This window comes from Lathamus discolor, chromosome 3, assembly GCF_037157495.1.
Source record: "Lathamus discolor isolate bLatDis1 chromosome 3, bLatDis1.hap1, whole genome shotgun sequence".
Classification (NCBI taxonomy): Eukaryota; Metazoa; Chordata; class Aves; order Psittaciformes; family Psittacidae; genus Lathamus; species Lathamus discolor.
The window spans coordinates 133,262,231-133,288,310 of NC_088886.1; the positions used below are offsets into that span (position 1 = coordinate 133,262,231).

General features: G+C 40.9%; 2 protein-coding genes across 10 annotated transcripts in view; one reads left to right on the plus strand and one right to left on the minus strand.

The window, feature by feature from the left end:
• PANK1 (pantothenate kinase 1) overlaps positions 1 to 20,068 on the minus strand; it is a 47,167-nt gene extending 27,099 nt beyond the window's left edge. Inside the window, exons 1-4 of one of the 6 annotated variants that reach the window (XM_065671880.1) lie at positions 19,802 to 20,068; positions 18,725 to 18,824; positions 14,955 to 15,119; positions 11,263 to 11,358 (exon numbers count right to left, since the gene is read on the minus strand). Coding sequence is in view for 3 of the 6 variants with exons in the window: in XM_065671877.1 (XP_065527949.1) it covers positions 472 to 727 (256 nt within the window). In the remaining 3 variants the exon portion in view is untranslated. Of the gene's footprint in view, positions 1 to 11; positions 161 to 471; positions 863 to 9,960; positions 10,194 to 11,262; positions 11,359 to 14,954; positions 15,120 to 18,724; positions 18,825 to 19,801 lie in introns of those variants that run through there. The other 5 variants (XM_065671882.1, XM_065671883.1, XM_065671878.1 and 2 more) reach the window with 5 other exon arrangements.
• Positions 20,069 to 20,198: 130 nt separating this feature from the next.
• KIF20B (kinesin family member 20B) overlaps positions 20,199 to 26,080 on the plus strand; it is a 39,475-nt gene continuing 33,593 nt past the window's right edge. For all 4 annotated transcript variants that reach the window (XM_065671884.1, XM_065671887.1, XM_065671886.1 and 1 more), the window contains exons 1-6: positions 20,199 to 20,301; positions 22,538 to 22,694; positions 23,194 to 23,280; positions 23,398 to 23,514; positions 23,708 to 23,846; positions 25,230 to 25,414. In XM_065671884.1, coding sequence (XP_065527956.1) covers positions 22,539 to 22,694; positions 23,194 to 23,280; positions 23,398 to 23,514; positions 23,708 to 23,846; positions 25,230 to 25,414 — 684 coding nt within the window. In that variant the 5' untranslated portion in view covers positions 20,199 to 20,301; position 22,538. The remainder of the gene's footprint in view (positions 20,302 to 22,537; positions 22,695 to 23,193; positions 23,281 to 23,397; positions 23,515 to 23,707; positions 23,847 to 25,229; positions 25,415 to 26,080) is intronic.

Consider the following 26,080-nt stretch of genomic DNA (forward strand, 5'->3'; position numbering starts at 1 on the left):
GGGTTACTTACAGCGCTGCTTGGGAACTATGAGCTTCATGGGCGCGTCCGGGAGGCGGCAGCGACCGGCAGGACCCTGGGCACCACCCGACGCGATGCTCGGCGCTAGCACGGAGCTGCTGCCGCCCGCCCGCTTTCGTGCCGGGCCGCCGCTCCCCGCCCGCCGCCGCCCCATTGGCGCAGGGCGGGCCCGGCCCACGCGGCAGCGGGGCCGTGCCCGGCAGCCGCCGCCGCATTGGACGGCACCAGGGACCCTCGCTCCGCCCGCCCGGCCCGCGGAGGAGGGAGGAGAAACGCCTGCGGCGCGACAGCCGGGTGGCAGCCAACCCCGGCCCGGCAGCGCTCCGGGCGGAGAGACGGCAGACAGCGCAGGACCCGCGGCCGCCTGACACCGGGCCGATACAGGGGCCCGCCGGGCCGGTCTGCGGCAGCGCCGCACGGAGGGGGCCGGGCTGTCGCGCTCGTCACTTACGTGGCCTGTGCCGGCGTCCCGAGTCCATCCTCCTGCGTAGCCTGCATTTCTTGGCCGGGGAGCCGTGGCTGAGCGGCGGTAGCTCCGGCCGCAGCAGCAGCGTGTGCGGGGCCTCTCCGCAGCCGCCGTTGCTCAGCGGCTGGCCCGAGGGGTGGAAGCCGTTCTGCAGCAGCCCGCCGAGCAGCGAGCAGGAGGAGGCGGTGGGCGGCGGCGGCCCCGCGGGGCCGGCGGGCTGTGCGCGGAGCTGCTCTCCCATGGCGGCAGCCTCTCCCCTTTGTCTCCCGGCTCAGCTCCGGCTGGGCGCGGCAGAGACTCTGCTCATGCCGGCGCCCGTGCCCGCAACTCCGTGCGCTGGGACGCAGCGCCAGGCCCCCCCGCCGGCGGCGTACGGCGCAGGCGTCCTGCCCGCAGCGCGCTGCAGAGGGGCGGCCACCGCCCTCCGTCGGGGACGCGGCGACCCCCCCCAACACCCGATCCCCCGGGTAACGTGCGCGCTCCCGGCCGCCGCGCCCGGCACCTGCGGTACAACGCGCAGCCCAGGAGCGCGCCGGGGGCGAGCGGGAAGCTCGGGGTGGTCCCCGCTGGCACGGCAGCGATACGGCTGCAGTGCGCCTTCCCTCCTGCGGACCCGGCCGGTGCGGCACACCGGGCAGGCCTGCCCTTGTCATTTCGGTTCAAGGTGTCCACAGGGTCGCTCAGGTATCTACATCCCGGGGGCCCGTGACCCCAGGTGTGCCCTGTACCTCTCACACACCTACTCGGGCATCAGCGTTCACGTTTTTGTCTACATCATCACGTGTTTCCCGCACAGCCTAGAAGGACTAGTGTGACCTTGAGGGCGTTTGACCTCATGCTATTTTAGTGTCTTCGCTTTCCCTGCCCAGAACTGGCAATCCTGTGACTGTGATTTACTCCCTGACCACCAAGACCTCCAAGTGTAAAACACATTTTCTGAATGAAATGTATTAAATATCAAGTGGACATAAAACAGGAGTGAACCGTGCTGCAGTGTGTCATGTGTGTAGCTGAAACACTAACTGAATTTTGCCCTGCAAATGAAGGTTATTCCTATAGACATACTGCCAGTCACAGATGATTGTCCTTAAAGCAAAAACAGGTCATGTAATGGCTCCTCCCTACACCTAAAATTAGTACAGGACACGGGCCCTCCTCTGTGAAACACCTACAGAGAATGAAGAGCTACTCTCTAACTGCCTCCAGAAAGGGATACTACGTTAAGAAATTGCTTCATGAGATGTAACAACACCACATTCTCTCCCCTTTTTGGCTGGGACCAAAACATGTTAAGATACCTAGGAGGAAGCCACAAGAAAACATGCACATGAAGTTGGGGAAATGAAGAAAGTGTTTGAGAACAATGAACACGTAAAATTTTCTTCCTAAAAAACAGCTACCAATGTTCCAAAGGTGATCAAAACACTTGAAGTTTTCCTCATATCCTAAAGCATAAACAACTGCTGTAATTGCCAGCCCAAAAGCAACTGCCTTGAAGAGGGCAGGAAGGAAAGCAGGCTACATACATTTACTGCTAGAACTGTAGTGCTTCCAAAATTGAAATTCTTCAAGACCCCCTAACTTACTGAATTATGTTTAACCTAAAAACCAGAAGGCTGCTGCACGGATTTGCAGGGACTTCACAACACTTGTTTGCAGTTCTATGCAGCTGGCTGCTTTATGAAATTCCCTTGTTAATTCATACCTCTCTCGGCATGAGGAATCCTTACTGCTACTGTCCCCAGGTGCCAATGGTTGTCCCTCGCTCCATCCCTGACACAGAAACTGACTGCACATCCAACCAGCCCAATGTAGAATGGGATCAGTCCTACGAACTTGTTTTTCTCTGCAATTGCAGCGTAACTGGGAGCAGACACATGGGCAGTTATGGTATCTCAGCTTAAGGCTGGCAACTTTTTACCTGACTCCAACAAAAGCAAGACCACCTTTAACTGCATGCTTACATTACCTTGTGGTAGGACAGCCATCCTTCCACTGACTCTCCAATGGAATGCTGTTGTTTCAAGTATCGTGCTCAATTTTAGGCACTAAACTTCTGTAATAACTAACACAGTATTAAATTAAAACATCAAGTTTTAGTCTAGAAAATTAAAGACTTGAAGGGATATTCAATTCTGGAACAGGTAACAGCAAAGGAAATATATCACAGTTGCTGAGAAACCAGAAAGGATTTATAATCAATAACTGCAGTAAGGGAAATTCACTTTAGACTTGAGGTGGACATTTCCTAGGATGAAGTTAGGCAAGCATCAGGCTGCACTGTCAGACTCAGCTGTCCATTACTGCAAGCTTTTAGGAAAAGTTAAGTATCTGTGAGGAACAGACTCAGTAGAGCTGATCCTGACTTAGAGCAAGAACAAGGCATGGACTGGACACCTTTCTGAAGTTCTTTTCAGTATTTTATTTCTAATTAAATATTTCCCTAATAGCTCACTGTAAATACTGCACAATTATGCCGAGGGTAGAAGTGGATTAGACTGTGCTGAATAGAAGAAGTAGGTCAGGTAAATACTGTTGGGATATGATCCAAATCCCTGACAAGTCAGGGGCAGTGTAGACTAATAGCATATAACAACAACAAATGTCATCTCAAATAATGCTGGAGGAAATATAAAAATGGAGAAATGTTAAAGACAGTCCAAGTCAATTGAAAGGGTTTATGTAGAGGGACAGATTCACTTCTACGTGTGCAAGTTTCCCTGATTTTGTAAGCTGTCCAGCAGAAATGGATGAAAACACTTTCCAAACTTTAATTGTTTAAAGGTTTAGTTTCAAGTTAATATGCTGCTTTCTCAAACCCATTTCAGACTTTTGTAATGGTGAATCTCACAAGAGCTGATTTCTGCACTGCAAAATACCACCTTTTTCATATTATTTTTGTTTACACTTGCTTAATTTTGGAATGAGCTTTTCAAAAAGTTTTAGATACCCTCTTTAGTTTTGATTTCTGAATTCTCCAACTCTTCTACAATGTAAGCTGAGACAAAGGGAATAAAATTAGCGTATATGTGATGTATTATGTGATCACCTGTAAGTGTTTAAAATGAAGAAATCTCATGTCCTCCACTCCATATAGCATGGCGTACCTTAGGCACCCGCAAACTACAGTGCAATCATTTGCCATTCAGGGAAAAAGACCTGAGCCTTTTGCATTAATCAAGTTGAAACTGGGAGCAGATGAACCATTTATCCTGTTCTGCATCAGCTGTGAGCCACAGGTAGAAAATCCATGAGCCACAGGTAGAAAATCCATGAGCCACAGGTAGAAATCTGGTAACACCAGATTTCACAAACTCATTGCCTGATACAGTGATGCAGACAGCCTGTGCTCTTCCAATATTCAGCACAGGGGCTAAACTGGTGTCTTAAAAAACATGATGCAGATGAGGTATGACAGAAATGATAATGTCACCTCCTTAAAACAGGACAAAAAGTAGAAATAAATGGCCCTGCTACTCTCATAATTGAACAGCTGGCTCAAGACCTTCTGTCTGCTGTTTTTTTTTAATCCATACTATTTACTGAGACAATGCATCACAGCACAACTGGCTGAAAGCAGGTACTGTTTTTAATGAGTATTGTACTCTCTTGCCTTCATACCACATGTATACACACCCAGTATGGTACTGCCTACTCTACATCCCCTTATATTAATTTTTATTTTATATATATTTAAGTTGTTGCAAATCAAGACTAGGTAGAACATAAATCAGTGAAGTAATGGCATGTATTACAGGTTCAGTTTCTAACACTTTGGTGCAACCAAACTCAACTTTTCCTTTTACTCTAAATTCCTAAACAAACCCTGTGAGTCAGTTCAGTTTTCAGTCTTAGCTTGCAAGACAACAATTCAGGTAGAGATGCAGTACTGACAAAATCAAGGATGCTTCCAGTTCTTTCAATATTAATTTACTCAGTATTTCTGTCTTCCTTTCTGAACAGGATATACTTCACTGTAAAATACTTCACTGTAAAACAGAAATCTGCTGGGAAAAGGACTACAAACACAGCATATTGAAGAATCCAGGACACGAATGGACTCAGAACAGTGAACAGCTCTGCCGTACTGACTCACTGCACATCTCACATTTGCATGGCAAACACTTCATGGATTATTCGATACCTGCCTACACTTCAGACATCAAGCTTTCTATTACCTCTATTTATTTCTTTAGATAACACAGAGAGCCAGGCTGCAATTTTCAATGAGTCAGCTTCAACAAACTAACAATTACCTTGTGATTAAGATACTATGCCACAGGATCAAAAGAGCTGTGCTCCAGCCCTTACTGTTTCAAAACCAATGGCACTGGAAAACGAAACAAAACCAACCCAAAACAAAGCTTTGGTCACATTTTGGAGAAAAGTGGTAATGAGGAGCATCTACGCATCTCAAATTACATAAACTGTATTACACAACGCAAAAGTGCAATGAAACAGACTTATGGCACAGCTGCCTGCAGACTTTTATGTTCAAGGGGCTGCTGGCACTCAGCCATTCCTGTTTTCATTTCCATTCAGGTTAGTTCTATGGTTATCCTGTTTCTATATTACAGGACAATCACACTAGATCTTATTCAAATTTTTCCCTTTAAAAATAAAGCAAATACTGTATGGCTTAATAAAGTAACATAAAAATATTAAGAACATTCCTTGCAAAAAAAAAATATCCTGTTGATTTGGTTTAGGTATATTCACATTTTACACATATTAAAAAGAAAGTGCCAACTCCAGAAGTCCAGTATTTCTTCCCAATTTCTTTTCAGAAGTGGGAAAAACCCCACACTTTTTTTGGTCCCTGGTCTCTGCAGGTCTCTTCGGTAGACACATGTTTAAAATATATTTTAATGCTCTTTTCCCCTTACTTTAAATCGCAGGGCTAGAAGACCACCAGTCAAACTTAAGTATATAATGACAAATTATAGATGTATAAACCAAATGGGACAAAACAGCTCTAAAACTGTGTAGAATTCTTATCTGGAAAATGCAATGACAGAGTATTTAAAAAAGGACCCAAAGGGCTCTAGTATTGTCAGTGTGATCACAGAAAATTCAGCCTTGCTATGACAACAGCTAGCTAGCATGAAAATTCTGCTTTCCCTGAACACTAACACTTCTAAGAGAGGGGGCCTGACTGCAGATGACAGAGAAAGTGAAGGGCATAAATATAGTCATACACCTAAATCTTTACCAGATGGAAGCCAAGAAAGATTATATTGAGACCATCAGTTCCTTCCCTCCCCACCCACCTCCTGGTGCAGTTATGCTTTCTGTGACACTTAAACAAAACCTGTTGATTTAACAAAGGAAAGTCTTGCTCCCCTGCGAAGAGTTGAGGCTATCTCCCCTTCACTTTCATCAAGGGAGTAAAAGATAGAGAAAGACACTCTGTCTAAGTAGGAACTTAGATTTGGCAGTCTGAATGGCCCTCAAGAGGAACATTCTTTCACTTCATTGCTGACAAATGGGGCATAGACAGATCTCCTGGTGCGAAGGCCAAGCTGAGTGTCCAGGCAAGGCAGTAAGAATGCTATCTGGATAAAGTTGTCTGGACTAGGACATGACTTGTATATCTACACAATAGCCAGGACTAGGGAATAACAGTCAGAAGAGGACATAGGTGTAGTCTGGTTTTACCAGCCTGCCAATTCCTGTGGCCAGATTTTGCAGTGGCCCAAGTGGTTTCTGCAGTTATCCTTGGGCAGGTCTGAGATGAGGTTAGAGACTGCGGTTGCTGTCTTTCATCCCAACTGATATAAAGCACACAGCAGTCACAAAACACTGAGAATATTTTCCTAAATTTTTCTAAATCTTTCCCTGCCAGTACTTTTGTTTCTCTGTGTCCAACTAGACAATTACAAAAAAAATGCAGGTGCATTTACTCTCCACAACTTTAACTGAACCCTGGCAGAGCTGCTGGTGCCCTTCTTTTATAGGGGACAAAAACCTTCAGTGCCTTCAGTTCAGTTTTAAATCTAGTCCTTAATTATTGCTTAGGAGTACAAGTCAGTGAAGATAAAGTAGGTGTTGGATGTGAATCACCTTTTTTTTCCATGCCAGTTTCTATTCTAAAGTGATTTTGTGAAAAAGAAAAGGCCAGGTAATGGATTTAAACTATCAGGTATGTAAAAAACCTACTTTTTCAATTACAGTCTCCTTTGACCCTATCCACTATATCTCGTACCTAAGTATTTGGCTCAGTGTATTGCTGCTTATCTTTATCAAACTTAAATATACAAAATGTAATTGGAAAACATGAAAGTTAACAACCCACAGATGATTGAGAAATACTGTTCATCATCATTAAAAAAATAATTGCAACAAGTGGCAGAGTATTCAGTAGAGAAAACAATGGTCTTTGCTCCTGACTGCTCCCCCATAGACAATTACCCTCATGTATGTCTACATACTGTTTTTGCTTAGCTGTCTTCACTTTTTTCAACCTGGCATTTTTCTATGGTCTTACATAATGCCAAACAGGAAGGAAGTGACAGTTTCAAAACCAGCACTTTGAAAGACAATGACAGAAAGGCTGACGATTACAGAATAATCTCTTTGTCATTCATCACTGCTACATCTGAAGAGGAGAAACAGGTTGTCCTATCAATACTCAGCTGTGTGGTGGTTTTTCACTTGCCTTCATCTGCATTCCCAGATTTTACATGCTGACATGAAATCCTCATGGATATTAACGATTACGAACCAGGTAACAACAGGGAACCAGACTTTCTACACTTGTATGGGGAAGGGATAAAAAAAGGCTTCTCTCTGAATTGTTTTAGCTAAACACATATACCTCCAAAGCAGACAAACCTGGCTTATTCCTCTAGTGCAGAAGGAAACACAGCGTCCATCAGAGGGTAGAGAGGACACAGAACTTCTATGTTCCTTCTTCCAAACTAGCCCACAGATGGGAATCAGTGTAAAACAGAAACAGACCACACCTTTGGTATTTCTCCTCAACCACCTTCAGTAGCAGGGGAATGTATGTCTGAATGAGCATTTAAGCATAGGATTAAGTCTAACCACCACAACTAATCTGGAGTTAAAATTTTAGAACTTGAACAATATGACTTTGCTTTCGGATAGATAAGCGAAAGATTTGTTTAGGTTTTTGATGCTGAGGACATTTAATATGTCCTTGTGAGACTAAGCTGAAACCACAGACAGTAAAACTCAAATGCTGATCTTATTTTTAAAAATATCTTTTTATCCATGTTTGCAAAGAATGAGAGTCTTGTGTGGGAAGGGGCTGTGCTATAAATGACAAATTTGTTCCTAAAGGCTCCAACTACCTAGTAACAAAGAAGGGAAACAACCAAACATTATACTAACATTGGGTTGGTTTGTCATAGTTACATTCTCTGATATTTCTGGGACTACTGACCTTTCAGAGTAAATACTACAGTGAATAGTCTGTTCTTTGCAATGCATTTAGTCTCATTCAAGAGGCCAGTTTACAGACCTTATATCTTCGCAAAGTCAATATAAACTATGTACACACAAACCAAAAGAAAAACAGAACTAAAATCATAGACTTCTGTTTTCTCATTACAGACATTGAAGAAAAAAACCCCAAAGCAAAAGAAAACCAATAGGAAGTAAGTTCCAGGGTCTCTCCTGCATAGAAAGCAACTTGCATTTCACTGCAGGAATCTTAGTGTCACCAAAATACTTGTTTTCTTGTAATAAAACATAACTAATACAAAACCACAGTTGGTCTAATGGGAATTTAAGATGCAAAGAGACCACCTGGGTCACAAAACAAGTTCCTTGAATCAGTGATTAACCTGGAAGGATCTAAAAAACATATATGCCAAGTACCATGGAGCACAAAATTTTGTAGTATTTTGTAACATATGACTGGACATCTCAGGATCAAAACATTATTTTGACACTCACATATACAGTCCTAACTGTACACATTTATTGCTGTTTTTAACCCAGAATGGCAAATCAGATTCCTTGGTCTCATGAACAGTGCTAACCTGATTTGTTGTATTTGTCTTTGATTTTGACATGGAAGTCAGATAAAGGAGCTACAGTTACTTTTGGTGCCAGTAATTTCACATATGGGAAGAGAAACCAAAAGCATTGTGCATCTCCTGTAAAACAGGAGACAAAGATACCTTTTTTTGTTTACAAAACTTCTGTGTATCCACTGAAAAATGAACTGATATGGCTAAGACAGGGACTTCTCATACTTTTTGCCTGACTGCTCTAGAAGTAGCAAGAACCAATTTATTTGCTTTTCCTCCATTTATGAAATTTACTTAAAATATCAAAGGAGACATGTATCTTATCTTCATTCCACTTCCTCTTAGAAGAAAGGAAAATTAAAAAGGAAAAGGAAAAGCACACAAGCCAGAAAGGGAGGTACAGCTGCTCCATCATATGCAGATATAAGGAAAAAACTGCCACAGTAGTTATGAGGCATGCAAATAGGAGAATCCCCACATGATCTAGTCTCCATTCACAGGCACAACTGTAACCTAGTATAAACTGGAATTGATATGTCTGACCTAAAATCCTAACCCAAGAAAAGTTGTCTGATTTATGACCTCCTTACTCTTGCCAGTTTCCATACCTTAGATCCTCCCAGAACATATAAACAATACATACATAAACCAGGTCATTTTTAGAGCAGATTAATTCCCACATTCTGAGGCAAACAGCACTGGATTGACACATCATGACTCTTTTCATTGCATTAATAAAGACTGCATAATCAATGAAAACACTAAAAAATAAAGATCCCTTTCCTGCAGAGAGAAATCAGGCTGGAACCCCAGTTTCAGTGAACTAGAAAGCCTGTGGTTAAAAAAAAAAAAAAAAAAAGGCAAACAAAAAGAACCCAAACCACTACTTCTCCCCTGTTTACCAACCAAGTTTAAGTTTGATTATAAGCAGATTGATTTCAGTCATAGCACAGACTGGCATAAGGAAAAAGGAAGAAGACATAAATAACATAGTTCTGAATTTAAATACTTTGCACTTCTCTGTAGCCACAGATCTTTAGACATTTTGCAAACTGTGAATCACTGCTCTTCTCACCTCCTATCTAAAGAAACAAAAGCAACAATGCTAAACCAAAAAGTAGTGAGCCAGCTGAGAAAGGACTTGCAGACAGGTCTCACCTCCAAAATGAAATTCGTATTTGGATCAGTTTAACCCAAAATGGTAATTACAATACCCATGCCCTTCAACTGGAAAATTTAGTTGCAGTATTACAGTCATTTTCAGATTTTTAATTCATTTGTCTAGGCAGGGTCAGTGCCGAAATGGAAATCTGAGATTTCTGTTTAAAAAAATAAATCAGAATATCTTCATTTTCTTAAAAATAATTTCTGTTTTTCTCAGCCAGTCATAGACCCAAGAAACAGCTTCAGATCTCCAGAAGTTGTATTCTCAACAAAATCAGCTATTAATCTAGCAATTAGCTGTCAAACTTACATTTCACCAGATAGAATATGCTGTCTTCCATTTGATGTGTCAGGGCCCTGGAAAGACTCCTCCTTCATGCTGCTTATTATAATCAGGATCCATTTAGGTTTAAAAAACAAACAAACAAACCCCTTGCCTGCAGTTTCAGCAAATTAACTCATCAGTATTAGCTTCCTTTGCTGAAGCTCCTTGAGCCTCTTAGAAACATACATTTTCATTTCACTGTCATTTTGCTGTTCTGCTTGTAAAATTCAGTGAAAAGCTATTTATCTTTGCAGGTACATCCACATAAGTTGTGTCATTTGGCTGTTACCACCGTGATCAAGGTTCTAGGCACACAGGTTATTGACCTCAAAACACGCTGTTTGAAGACCTTGTCTGACCTAATTTGTGGTTTAAACCATGACGGTGTTATTCTCTATGTCAACAGTAGTTTCATCTGTTGTCTACTATGTTTACAGCTGAACAAAAAAGAGAATAGAAACTACTATTCAATGCAGTTTTCTTAAGACATTCTCCTGTCACTGTACTGGAATTAATTTCAGCTATACTAGTAAGTAGCCTCCTTTTTAAGGATAAGGATGTTGAGATATGTACAATGAAAAATGAATAATTTCTAATGTTACTTCAACTCCCAATTTAAGAATCATATTTAAGAAACATCAACATCTCACTAAAATGTGCCAGACTTCCCTCTTCCTTACTTTAACTGAAAATCATTCAGAACTATTACAATAAAATTGTGTTCCATATTTCTATTGCATGATGAATGTTCAACATGGAGGTAATATCTGTCTTCCTCAGGGAAGAGTGTATGTATAGCCAAATGAAACTACATTCCCAGCAACCAGTGACACTGAACTTTGATGTGAGTTAATGATACAGAGGAAGCAACAAGGCAAACTGGAGGAGAAAGAGGAAGATGAGCAACAAACTTGCTTGGTAAGAGGCTAGAAATCCCAAGTTTGTGGTCTGGGTTCTCTTCCCATCATAGGCAGGCATTGGCACTAGTTGTGGTTTCATCAGATCAACCCTACATTTTGATACTACCTTGCAAACTGCAGCCAAGGAGGAGGGGGGAGGGCAGGGAGAGAAACAGAAACACAACAGAGAAAGAGGGTTGAAGCCAACAATACTATATCCACCCCAAGTAAAGATGGCACAGATCTTTGTATCATCCCCCTATCAATGTTCTCAACAATATACATCAAACAATTTACTAAGAATTCTGAGATGCAAAGTTAATTCATACCATGTTCCTGTGATGAGGCTTTAATAAATCACAGTTCCTGGATGGAAAGAAATACATACCACATTAAATTTTCCTTGACTAAGTTCACTGCGGAGATTCCTGGTGACCATGGCTGCTTTAGATGCCCAGTACCTAGCTACACCATCCACCTAAAACTGGAACAAAAGAGTCAGATAAAAAAAAAACCTGACATTGTTTAACACATCCTCAAGAAGAACTCTGGAGTAATTTGCAGGGTATAGCAACATTTGTTACACATAAAATCAAGCCTCATGTTTATGTGTAACAGCAATAGCCATCTGACTAAAACAATAATAAAACTATAGCATCTACTTCTGAGTCATTTATTTTGGATAATTAATTTGCCAAGAGCACGAGTCACTCAGAAATGAGTTAGAGAATGACTCATTTTAACTTTTATTAATATTATCCTTAAAATAAAAGGATTCCTTCCTTACCCTTAAATTGTTGCACATTTTGGTTCTTTTCACAATGCCAAAATCTGCTTTATTTAGAATAGCTGGATTAATTGTTGGAATAATTATCTTCTTTTCATTATGCCATTCACCCAGAGATCTTACAGTGCTTTATAAATGTGTGTGTATTCTTTAGAGCACCCACATTTACGATGAAGCGTAGTAGTATGACAGTACCTGGCAACACCACACAAAAGCACCTGACTGAAACTGCAGTTAGAACCTATTATCAATTGAAATAGCAAAGGAAAATTCAGATTCACAAAACTGAATTACAAATAATGGAATTTTGCTGTTTACAGTTTTTGCACAGTAGGGTTTATTTTGACTACAGAAGGTCAGATCAGACAATGCTTGGTAACTCCTCACTTCAGTGGAAACCTTTCTATTTCTTCGGATATCAGCTGTGAGCAAACTTTAAGGAAGCCTGGCCTGTTTCAAAACCTGCTTTTCCTTGGCTGCAGCATGTTGTGACATCAGACAAGGCAGCATAAAATTGAGAACTGTATGTGGAACTATGTTTGGAAATACTCTACAAGTCTGGATATGCCCATTCAGCTGCCTGCAATTTAACTCCTTGCTGAAGAATTGCCAAAGGTGCAACTTCACAAGCAATTTAGACAATCTAAGACTGCCTAACAGAAGAGAAGCAGCCCTGCCCTTCTGTCCCACCAGCATTTCTGCCTGTTCTTCTGCTGTTCCAGCACCTGTTTGGCCACAAAGGTCTACTTGCTGATTTGGCTGAAACTATTAGTATAAAAGGTGATTAAAAAATTAGCTGCTCATTAATCCACTCTTTAGAAACAACTGAGACTTTACAAGTTTTCATCATCTTTCATCTGTTGCTCCACTTTCAAGGAAGAAGACTGTGTTTCTCTTCAAGGACTGCAAAGAGCAGTGTAGTCTGACTGCATGGCACAAATACAGGCTCTTCTTTTCAGGAGTATGACTTCGTTCTGTGCAGGGCAGATGTCTGGCGTGTATTAAGCTCTCTGCCTTCTGTTTTTCCTATAGGTTGGGCAATGCCAAGACTGAAATACTAATAAAATACAAGCTTAAAAAAAGAAAGATGTCAATTCCTTGCTCTTTTATCATTCTGTAGGATAACTGTGTTACCCAATATTAGACATTCATTTTGATAGCTAAACTAATAGGCTAGTGAAGAAAGCTAAGGCTTCATTCCCGACTTCCTCCAGAGGGTAGTTCAGTTACAGTTCTGTTGCTTACCTGTACCATGTAGCATAACTGCCCTTCCAGAACAAAAATTTAACTTAGGCCTGAAACTATTCTGAGCATTTCTCGCCACTGGCTCTACAGGAAGCCTAAGGTAAAAAAATCTGAAGGTCAGTGGTATGACTGTCCCACTTCAATCACATCCTCACATGAGTTCAAGAAACTCCAAGCATCCAAAGCCATGATGACATTCCAAGGAACGGTACATAATGTCAGTGAACAGCACTAGTTTCTGAGGTCAAGGCAGACAGTTGACACTTGCCAAGAACAAAAGATCAGTCTTGGGTGTCAGAGCCAGAAAGATGAGTAATACTACACTGAAAAACTGTAATGGCTGCACTGTAATGTATCCTGCTTCTTGGATTCAGCCCATGTTACATGAGCAGCAAGCTTCTTGCTCTTGAACTACATCTTTTGCAGGCACCTTGTATTTCTGACATACAGAACTGTCCTGTCTTCCAGCTTCTACACAGAACTTATGTCTGTGTATCTATATATATGTACACACAAACACACACACACACACCCCCTTTGGTGGAAATCTTTCAGTTTCTTCAGCTATTAGCTGTATATCTCATACCTGTTAGACAGATCTTAGTATCTTGTCGTCCAGTTTTCCTATTTCAGACTTTCTAGATACTTACTGACTTAATGTTCCAATTTATTTCTCTTATTTTTAGTAAGATGACACAGCAAAAGTTGAGAATGCAATGATCAACAGAATGTCTCGGTAAAATTTCCTGGAGCTGCTCTGAAGGGTCTGGGACCATTAGACAGCTATTTACAACCCATATTTTACATAACACTATAAAAGAAGAAAGAGTGTTCTCAAAACAAAGTAATCCTAAGAATTAAAGCTTGAATTTCTTATGCCATGGAGAATTTCCATAAGCAGCCTGGAACTGAAATAAAACTTCTGAAACCTAAGCTGAAATAAAACTGAAACACACATTTCATTTTAGGAAAGTTTACCCTGAGATTTTACCTTTAAATCATGGCTACCTGTCTTGGTATTTAAATAGCTCTGTGGATGATTGAAAAGGAATCAACAAAACATGGAGAGAAATAAAGTTTTACTAATAAGATCTGGAACACATCCCCAGGCCTTAACCTGTTGGTTACAATCTAACATGGTCTGCAAAGAAAATAATTAACACCATGTACGGCAAAAAGTGGCAATAGGTCTAGGCCTAGAGTTGGAGCCAAAAAGACATTATGCAAATATTTGCAGAAATTAAGCACTGATTTAGGAAACCAAACAAAATTTGGATACATACTTCCAAGATCCTTCATGAAATATATGCAATATAACCCCCCCCCCATTTTCTGAAGTAGTCAATGTTTCTGAACTGAAGGTATCCTTCGGTATCAACAATACTTCTCCATTTTTATGTCCAAAGGATACAAAGACTTGAAATCCATAGGAAAACTGACAAGTAATACTCTGGCTATGTGTAATCAGTGACAAAACTCATACTAACTTATCTAAATACAGGATTCACTTTAGTATTCCAGCTGTAGAGCCATTTCTAACAGTATGTCCTGAGACATCAGTATAATGTTGACTAGGAGCGGAGAATATTTTACACACCTAGTCAATACCAACCATCAGTCTTCCTGCTTGTGTTTTTTCTGTTAAGGTTTCCAGTTATGCAATTATCAGTAGATCAAAAACGCCTGGTTTACATGATTCAGCATGATCACAAACCAAAGTGAGACAGAGTACTGGGTCTGGTTATAATAGAACTGCCCCAGAAACTATATTTAGCCATCAGTTGTATGTAAAAGTCATCTGTGCAGAGTGGTTTTAAAAAAATAAGAGAGCATACAATTTAAAAGAAATCATCTATTCTCATATAAATATGCTTTCACAAAAGAATCCTTTGACTGTATATTTTTAAACAATACTTATGCTATTCACAACACATATCTTAAACACCTGATAACTAACTACATTATTTGCTATATGACCACGAATCAGACAGATAGCTGATACATTTATAAGACAAATGCTTGTGTCACAACCTGAAAACAGTTCTTACCATTTTCTCCAACAGAGGCCACTTTTGCTATTACATTGACTAACATGCTTAGCCTGATCAGCCGACTCATGTCTATGCTTCAGCATCTTTCAGCAACAAAAACCCAAAATACTTAGCCATCACTAGTGGTCTTATAGCACTGGTTGCCAGAATTGTAGAAAGACCCTAGAAAAGGCAGAAAAAAAAGAAGTAATTTTTTTTTTCCCCCTTCAGTTAGTAAAGCTTCAGTTTCCTTTGGAATAAAACACACAAAATCATATATATATACACACACATACCCAAAATATTTCTCAATTATTATTAATCTTGACAGTCTAATAAGTTTTACTCCAAATTGACAGTTCAAATGAGTAGGGTGTATCACAGAAACATTTAAGAAACATTTTTTATCATCATTTATGCTGTGATCATGGTTAAAAACCCCTGACGTTAAGAATCCCACTATATTAGGAAAACATGAGTACAGCTGCTGCAATGAAAGGCCCTAGTGATTCTGCCTTGAAAAGTTTCCAGTTCATAATAACAAAAGATATAAATATGGGTAGAAAAATATGCAACATTAATACTGAAAAAAAAACCCTCTAACTGCATTACTAATTCCTCGGAATATCGAAGCCATTTACTTGCTTTAGTCACCAGAGCCAGTATAGAACACTATCACTAAGACACATTGTTACACATGCTTATTAAAGAGCTGTTCAAGTTCAAATAATCTGAAAACCTAAAACCTCATACACTTGGTAAGCATAATGATTCAAGGGACATGATTATGTCTATAGGTATGTTTTAAACCTGTTGACAAGAGGTAGAAGGTTCTGATTTCAAAATGCTAGATCTCGCTTTCAAAATGGTTATTATTTATATTACTGCATTACAGAGAGGAACTGATTTTGAATTTTTTTTTTTTTTTGTTTAATTCCAAGATTAAAAGTTTGGTTACAGCTGAAATGTTCTCTTTAGCTCATCAGAGAATTATGCAATAATTAAAAGAGGGACAGAATAAATAATCAGAAGGTTGAAGGAGAATCCAGATGGAACAGCAATAACTTTGTCTCATTTGTACTCTCTCCAAAGACTAAGCCTTGAGTTATGCAAACTGAACAAAATACAAGTCAGTAAATTGACTTCAGATCTTCTCTGCGTAAGACAACATAGCTCCTGCTCAATACTATATTATATGAGTAATACTATGCTTGCCATGCATGGGTTTCCAAATAAAAACAGTATGCTGGGCACATGAAGCACATTTTCATTACACAAAACACTGGCAAGGGACCAAGAGGCCTCACAGCATCTACAAGAAGCACACATGTAGCAATACCTAAACAAGCCTTCTTAACACAACCATGTCTCCAGCTGTGAGCTCCCTGTCTCTTCTCTCAGTGAATGATGTTTTAAACAACCATAACCTTACTTTTTGAAGCAACCAGCCCTGGTTCTGGGAAGCAACCAGAGGCCAGGAATCAAGCCCCAGGTCCAGCCTCACTGTCTGGCTTGCCTCCAGCTTGCTGATCAGCAATCCCCTCCTTTCTCCTCAGGCTCCTACCCGCATATCCAACACTGGATTGTGCTCCTCAAGCCAGTGGGTCTAAGATTCCTTTTCAAACTTTTTTGTCAGTGGGTCTATGATTCATTTTTCAAACAGTATTTCGTGCTTTCAGCCTCACAACCATCCACAAGCTCCTTCCAATAAAGATCTCCTCCCATCCCACCCAAAATCCCACAATTACTCAGTTAACCAAATCAGACACGAAACAGCAGCAGCATTTGTGGCTGGCAGAAAGCCCCTGCCCCCCTACTGGGGAAAGCTGCCCTTCACCACTAAGCCCCGCTGCCATGCTCCAGCCCTGCTGCCATCACCCGCCCCGGGGCAAAATCTCACGAGCCAGGGAACACCTGCGAAAGCTCTCAGCTCCCCTAGGCTAGACTGGGAGTCTTCTGTTGAGGGCTCGCCTGAGAACCCACCAGGGTCAGGGTGGTGGAGGGCAACCTGTGGTCTCAGTCCCAGCCAAGGAGTGCAGTGTAGTAAGCAGGGCTGAAAGGACCTTTGTGGTGGGGCCGAGGCAGTAACCCCGGACACTACTGCAACCCTCACACTCAGGGCCACGCCACCTCATCTCCTGTAATCAATCTGCTGTGTGTTCATATCTGTTTGAAGCAAGAAACGCTGTGCTATTCAACTTGCACAGGATGGCAACGTGAACATTTGTTTGCTTTCAGGTGGACTGCCTCTGTGCACATGGTTCAAGGGAAAGCTTGAACATATGCAACACTAACGCAGGTTAAGCTAGACTGACAAACCCAAGCCATTTTTCTCTTAAGTTTATGACCGTAAAACTAATCTTGCTCTTTCAGATAACATAATAGTAACTTTTGCAGAAAACCAAAAGAAAATGTTGTAGGAGGCATAAGCAGGAAACAAACAAATAGGTAAAGATTCAAAAGTCAACCACAGAAAACCAGTATTGAACAAATTGGGAAATGTGAGACTGAAAAGTAGCTCATTGCTTAAAACAGATGATAAAGAAAAACATGTCTGTATTACCAAAGAAAAATAGGCTAATGAACAGCCTACGTAATCATGAGTTCATAAAATCAGTTGTTTATACATCAGAAATAATGGCACATGAAAGCAAGCTACAGGAGCGGGACAGTGAGGGTACCACTATACATGTTCAAATTAAAGGAAGATTGAAATGCATCCACTGGACTGCAAGCAACTAGACAAATGACAAGCATTGCCCTGAAAGATGGGGGAAAAAGGGCTGATGTGGCAGACTCCCAAGAAGATAACACAACACACCATTTTCCTCCAAGACACCTCTGGGACAAGGAATGTGGGTTTTCTTTACAGTCAGCTGCAAACCCTGCAGAAGGACTTTGCAACCAGGATGGGAAGGCAGCACAGTCAGAGCACAGAGAAGCACAGCAGAAACAGGAGGGCTGAGGAGAAACTGAAGTACTATGTTAATTCCCTGGGGAAGGTGAGCTGAGTACAGAGAAGCTGCAGCTAGTCCTGGTTTGGCTGCTGCTCAGATGTGCTGAAGGATGTCGGGCCAAGTCCCAGGAGTGTTAGCTGTGTCTCTACTTCTGACAGCAATTTAAAAGCTAGCTGAGATATGCCATCTCATAGGGCATCATCTCATCATTCAGGTGAGTAGACTATCCACACCTTTGGAATCCTGTCACAAATGCTAGGAGCATAAGATTCTAAGGGTAATGGTGAGAGTTCCAGCAGGTAATTTATAAAATATCTTTTCCGCTTTGGGCAGCAGAACTTGCTCCACAAGTTATAGAGAATTCGAAAAGAAACAAACAAATTTCAGGGGTGAAGAAGTAACAGTTTTGGCAGGAAATATTTTTGTTGCAACTGGCTGTGCCTGCACAAACCACTTTAAGGAGATGATATTGCGGGAAAGCCATAAAGGTTATTTACATAGATGGAGTTTCATCATCTCCCACTCTTAAGCAGGCTGGATTGTTTATGCTAATCTAATGCTTTCTTTATCATGGCTTGTGTGAAGCTAGGGACACATTAGGTTGTGGTTTACTTTGCTCTTTCAGTATGCTGCTGGTAGTCCTTTTAAGATACTGGTCTAAAGAGATACTAGTTTAAATTATGCAGTATGTGCAATATTATAAAAACAGTTTCAGAAATTTAATATTCAAACAAAACCAAAATATTGCTTGTACCATGAGCTTTATTATGCTTCAACTTTGCGAGAACAAAGTTCTGCAGGAAATAGATCCCAACCTTTTTAGGAATATACCTTGTAAAATACTCCAACAAGTTGAAGAGAACAACTTTCAGGTTTGCTCCTAGCAGCTATTTTTTTCCATTTCCTTGTCAGCCATTCTCACAGTCCCCTCCTGGTATGAGAAAGGTGTTTTGGCATTAGCTTAGTTCAACAGTTAGTATTTACTGTTCAGGTCAGGTCAGAAACCAAGATACTTTTTACTTAAAAAGCCTAAGACGTAAAGCATGTCTACAAGAGCTTGTCAGTTTTCTTTAGCAACAATTTCAAATCCAATGTTGCATCATATTCTGCTGTTAGAACAGACCCACTCTTGCAACATAGCCTGCACCCAAACTGAGATTAAGTACACATCTTTTTGGATATGACATAGCCTCTGTTTAAAGAAAGAAAGATGGGATTTAATATTAGAAAACAACCTCATCAAAGCAGCTGATACAAGATCTGTGTAGAATTGTTCTTTTTATAGAATTGCTTGCGCTGGCTGGCATTCTTTTCATCAAATGAAAGACAAACATTTGGTTTTGGTAGCTACTGGCTACGTTCAAGTTATTTTCCTTTAATTTCAAATTCAAGCAGGCAGACATTCCTTATTAAAGTTCAAAGAATTCCTCTCTGAATTCTCTAAAGAGAAACTTACTATGATTTTCATTACCAAACCGTGTGTATTTCCATACCCTGCCATTCTAAGAAAGGATGATCTGTTTAGCATTATGATACTATTTTGAAAATAAAGCCAAATGACTTCTCTCATCCTTGTTTAAGAAATTAAATCCCCATCTTGCAAACCAGGTGTTGTCCACCTGGGGATGATTTTAAGCAAAAGCACCTTACTAAGCATTTTCCACAGCTGTCACTCTGTCAGTATTGTAAACCAAGGTAAGGAAAAAGCACAGCCTCAATTTAAAACCGGTTTCCCAATTCTGCTGATCCTTCCTCTGATACAGAACACCTGCAGCTTGAGCAGGTCATCTGGCCTTTTCTCTTTCACTGTTTGCAAACAGCGATTATCCTGTTTGATATACAAACTGCAAAACACCTGTAGAAATAGCATCCCTGCAATCACCCACAGAATCAGCAGCTTGAACTTACATATATCCTTCTGTCAGGCCTGAGGGAGGCACAGCCCGGGCTCTGCAAGCAGCGAGGCGAGCAGGTAGGCCCGGCGAGGCTAGGGCGCCTTCCCGTGGCACTCCAGCTCCCGCTGCCGCGGCGGAGGGAGGCCGCGGCGGCTCTGGGTGCCGACAGAGCTGAAACCCAGTAAGCACCCGCTCATAGCTCACTACCATAGCAAGGCCCAGTCGCGCCCTAAGAGCAAGTCACACTACCCCACCACCCAAACCAGGCCATACCGGCGCCGCCAATGCCCCGCTCTCCCGCGACTACATTTCCCACCGACCCCTTCGCCCGGTCACGCCCACTCCCAGCAGGCCGCGCGGCGCCGTGCACTGCCATTGGTGGGATTTGAAAAGAAGCCGCGGCCGTGCGGTATCGGTGGTAACGGCAAGTGGTTCGGGAGAGTGGAGTGCTGGGTCGTTTTCCTATGCCCGGAGCTGGCGGCTACGTCCTCCTGGTGTAGCCTTGGCTCTCAGGTAAGTTGTGCGGGTGGTGGGGCTGCTGGGCTCTCCTTTGAGGAGGAAAGGAGACAGTGGTTGCGGCCCGTGGGTGGTGGAGCTGGGAAGCAGCAGTGGGGGGGAGCCGTCCTGGGGGTGGTGCTGGGGCCTCTTCTGCTCATCGTGGCTGGCGCCTGCGGGTGGCAATGGCGTGTGGGAAGTCTTGGGGGAGTCTGAAAGCTCAGTATGGCTGACGGGCTTGAAAGCCGCGGGTGATGCTTGGCCCAGGGCTGGGATGCTAACAAGGCGATGTGCTAGTGTCCCATAAAACCGGGAAAACAGTGCGAAGCCTTGAAGTGGAAGGTTGGTATTTGTAGGGGGAAAATGTTGTAGTTTTTTTTTTTCCTTTGTTTTCGTGTAATATCTGATGTCAAGCTGCCAGTCTGCGTGGAGCCTTTTCTACCCTTTCTTGTGCTGCTTAACAGAACCACACAGCCTGCATGTGTACTGTGAAAGCAGTTTGCTGTGTGTGTCTTTCTGCTAGGGTCCCCGCAGCTCTAAACTCTACTGTCACTATAAGCAGAGTTACAATAACATATCCCAGTATGTAAGTACCCTTTGCCTACAGCCACGTAGTATACCTGTTTACATAAGAATACCTATGGTAATTACTGTGCTGTATGACATGCTGGGGTGATGGACAGTCTACATCTTGGGTTTTCCATGTCATCTGGCTGAACTTTACTGGTTTGGGTGCTGGGCTCATATGAGCACTTGGAGTTCTAGCTTTGCAAACATAGCTTAATGTTTTTTTTTTTAATTGTGTAAAAAGGTACAGATTAAGAGGATAATCTTCACAAATCACATTTTAAGTTTATATTTAAAGCAGCTAAGGTGTCAGTTATCTAACAAATATTTTTCCTGTCAAGTCCTGATAAGAGTTTTACAGTGTGACTTTCTGTATCTGATCAGTAAGACTTCTAGATGGTGATAGCACAGGTATGTTTGTTTCCTGTAGTAGCTTGGTTACAGGTCAGTGTTTGTTCAAGCTGTGATAGTATTCTAGGCCAAGTTTTCCTTGCTTTCATACCAGGCCTGATAAAATAAAACTTTTTATTAGAAGAAATGAAGTAAATGTTGCTGCTTAGTTTACCTATAACTCTACCTCACTTGTAGCTTGGTGATGTTTGCCTAGCTTGTTGAAGTTCTGTGCCTGCCTTTTACAGGCTGGGTAGGAAGACTAAGCTTTGAAGTGTTTTGGCTCTAAACTGCAGATGTGCTTCAGGTTTTGGGGGGGGGGGGGGGGAGAAACTGCTTTATAGGCATGACTTCCTGAGCAAAGGGGCTTTGAACCAGCTCTGATCTGTCCATTGCTTTAATGAACACTGCATGTTCATTTCAGAAATAGGAGGTCATGTAATAGGAGTCCAATTGCTACAATGCTTGCTGCCATCCTCTGTGAACAATTGCCCAATGAGTTAGTTACTTTAAACTCAATCTATAATTAAACCTGCTAGTCACATCTGTAACTCCACAGGAAAAAGCAGTAAGAGAGTAAAATGCCAACAAAATATACTAGTATTTTTAAATGCACCTTTATAAAGTTATTATGAAATTTACCTGTCTATTCAACATTGAATTAATTTTCTAGAGCAACTTTTCAATTCTCAGGTTCTGAGATGGACAAAAGCCTTTATTTAGATTATGGATTTATAAATGAATTGCTGATGTGTAAAATGGTTGAAAATTATTAAAAGGCAGTACTTCAACTCATACTGTGACATGAGGTCTTTGATTTTCTTGTGTCCCCTTAATAGCTAAAGGTATTTTTTAGCCTTTGGAATTTATCAGGTCCTGCAGTGATATCCATGAATTGTGGGTTACTCTTGCAATGAGTATTCAAAATGGATGCTGTAACGGGTTGATGGACAAGTGGATGTGGAGCAATATGATTTGTTTGGAGGGGTTTTTTATTTTATCTTCTTTGTCAGACATGTTTTTTAGCAAAGTTGTAGTATATGTGTAAGGCTTTTCCTGGTAAGCAGTTGCTTTCCATTAAATGAAGAATGGAAGAATGGCTGCTCTTGTTGCATCATGGTGCTAACCCCTCTGCAGACCCTCTCCCCAGCTATCAGAAACTGGCTATGTAAATTATAAAGAAAACTTTCTACTTGGAGAAATTGAACCAATTGGTTTCAAATTGTATTCTGAGGGACTTCACGAGCTCTACATTGTATGATCAGAAAGCAAAAAATAGTTTTGTTTTATCTTGCAGGATGGAACCAATGCTGGATAATGAGGGATTTTTCAGACGTTCCTATATTACTAGTATTGAGCCACCTCAAAGAACAGGACCTGTAAATGTGGAAGATCTTAAAGCAGATCTCTCTAGTGAATTTTCTTTGGTTTCTTCAAGCTCAGATACAAACCAGGTAAGAAAACTTTGCTTGCATTGTTTGATTATCTTTTTAAAGGAGTTTAGACCTTTCATTGATAACAATAATCAGAACTTTACATAAAAGATGAAAAGAATCTTTAGTATGTCTTTAATTTAGAGAAGATGCATGGGATTAGAGTAAGTAGTGTAGCATTGCGCTGCTACCTTGCAGGGTACATCAGTCTTCTATGAATGAGCCTAATTGCCAGTTTAGAGCAGCTTAATCATTGAATGTTTTTGTGGGTTTCATTCTTGCTATCTAGTTGACCTGTATGTAGTGTATATACATGTGCTGCTAGATTCATAACTGTAAGTTATGGCAGTGACATTCTGCAGGGGCCTAGGCACTTGTAAAAACTGATGTAATGAATTGCTTTTGCTTCCCATGTCATCAGTCTGTTCAAAATAGCTTGTTGAAAATAAAATTGACTGAACATGCTACTTATCAAAGAATCTTGACAAATGTCTAACTTTTTTTTTTTTTTTTACTGAAGAGGAGCAGTTTGGAATCTAAGGGACACATACAAGTTTGTCTGCGTATTAGGCCATTTACATCATTGGAAAGAGAGAATGAATTCCAGGTGTGAAACTTAATCAGTTCAAAAATACCTTAAATGCATAGGGGTGGTTTTTTCCCCTGTACGTTGAGCTCTCTATACTCTTTTCATGCCTGCATTGATTATGTTTCCTTTTAATAGGACTGTGTTTCACTTGAAGACTCAACAAGCATCATCCTGAAGGCCCCCAAAAACTTTTTGAGTCGACTAAGTGAAAAGAATGCTGGACAGATGATACAGAAGTTCACTTTTTCAAGAGTAAATTAATTGTCTTTAAATGTTTTTAATTTATTCATGGAAAAACTTGATTCAACTTATTTAATACTAAGCAAACTAGATTTTTAAACTGTCAATAGTCTTTAAGTTTACAAATATATAATATTTAAAAGATTCTTTAGAAGCCTCTAATGATTACTTTACCAAGAGATATTTCTATTTTGTTTATGCTTAGGTGTTTGGACCTGAAACAACTCAAGAAGAAGTCTTTGAAGGTGCCATGAGGCAACCAGTGCAGGATTTCTTAGATGGATATAATCGCCTTATTTTTACATATGGTGTCACAAATGCTGGGAAAACCTACACATTCCGAGGTATAAGCAGAAATGAGTTCTCCTTGAATGAAATTTCTTTTTTGAGTGCTCATTGCTTCTAGCAGAAATATTATAGCTTTTTCCTTTATTTAAAGTATAGGTCCTAGACATTGGCATATCTTGAATATTAATAAATAGCCTTTGCAAGTCCTCTTCCATAACAAATATCACTAAGCTGCCAACAGATGGAGTCCCTCCCAGAGTTAAAGTAAGCATACAGTGATTTGTAAGGCTACAATAATTTCAACCAGCTGTTTGATTTTTCTTTTCCCCTTGAAGTATGTAGAATGTCAGGGATGAGAGGGAGTTATGAAAACATACCTTCTATGTACCAGGATATGAAAGATGTGTAAATTACTCTACACTAGACTAGTGTTTGGGTTTTTGTGTCTTTTTTTAAGACTGTTTATTGTTTGCCAGTGAGTGTTACTTTGTTCATGTTGACTAACAAATAACATCACAATAAAAAATGATTAGAGAAGAGAGACAATGAGAAATAAACAGAAGGCGACAGTAACTTCCTATGTTATTTAGTTCCTGGTTTGGTTTTTAAGTGCTACCTATATTTTACATAAGTTCTGACTTATGTAGCGCAGCTAGTGCTGTAACTCTTAGAAGCCCATCTGTCTCAAGAGCAGCAGAAACTATCAGAGGCTTGAAGATAATGCTTTCAGAGTCTGAGACGGAGCAGTAGTTTCTCTTCTAGTATATCACATTCTCTCTGGTTTAGAAATCAGTTAAGTGAACCCTTCTTAAACTTGCATCTGGATTCAGAAAAATCAAATGTGCACAATAATCTTTTATTTGACTCCTTTTTGCCTTTCAGGAGCAAAAGTAGTATGCTCTGAGAAAAGGGTCTGGGACAGGCCTGTGTCTTTCCACAAGGCTTCTAGTACTTCTGTAGGGGCTGTGGAATTAGTACAAGACAACAGCTGAGAGATCAGTAATGACCTGTATTTCAAGATTACCTCCTTGAGAGAGTGAGTGAAGGCAGCTTGTGCAATGTGATTTCAAAAGCTGCAGTTCTCTAAGTGTCTTGCTGGTTGCAGTATTTTTGGTTGGGGTGTTTTTTTCCTTTAAGGCTAAGCTTATGAGAATACCCCAGCAGTTTTTTTCATGTGTTTTACCCCTTATTGTCGGAAGCGTAGAGCGTGAACAGTTGCTGAAAGCCGAATACTTTCCAAAACATTAATGATGTTTCTGTTATACTGAGAAAACAGACAACAATGACAAAAAACCAAACCCCTACTGCTTGATGCTGTAAGTGGCCTCCAGATTGCTCATGTATCCCTTGAGATTAGGATTGTTTATTTTTGTCTTCACTTATCTGTTTACCTTGGTCCCAGTAATAATTAGGATCTTTCTTTTGCACATTGCCTTCAGGGACAGAAGATGATGTTGGTATTCTGCCAAGGACTATGGATATGTTGTTTAAAAGCATTCAAGGAAAGTTATACACAGCAATGGATCTCAAACCCCATCGGTGTAGAGATTATATAAAGCTGACTAAAGAGCAAGTGAGAGAAGAAATTGCTATTAAAAATTCAATACTTCGCCTAACAAAAGAGGTAGAGAATTACTTCTTCCTATACTGATGAGTATGCACGTCTTTCGATAGCTCAATGTTACCCTGTTCATTTTTCAATAGAAAAACTGTATTTAAGCATGGACATGTCTGTTTGCTGTCAGCCAGCTATTCAGATGAGCAGTAAAGTGGGCAGTAGAGCTGATGAACCATGTTATCCTGTGGATTTCTGTCCTGTAGCTGAATATTTGGTAGGATATAAACTTAAGGGTGTGTTTTTCTGTAGATTGGGCACCTGACAACTTATCCTCTAGGGCTGCTGGTGCTTAAAAAGGACTGTACACTAATAGTATCCCCATCTGTGGAGATGCTACTAGGTCTGCTCCTTTGAAGAATTACTGTCTTTCAGGATACTTGACTGAAATTAATGATTTTGAGATTGTTACCCGCTTTCTGCTTGGCACGTATCCTCAAAAGAAGCAAATATTATTTAATTTTCCATTTAATTTTTTTTTTATTTTTAGCAGCAGAGCTATAAAGCCAGTAGACTTCTTAAGATTTGAATTAAAATGGGTTTCTGCTGGGCTTTCTTCTTAAACAGATCACTGTTGTGTATTTCTGGACTACTCACCAGTTTCATGAGCTGCCTGGAATTCTGAAGCTGTTTAGTCTAATTGCAGTTATAGGGGATTTGTATTTTATATAAGGA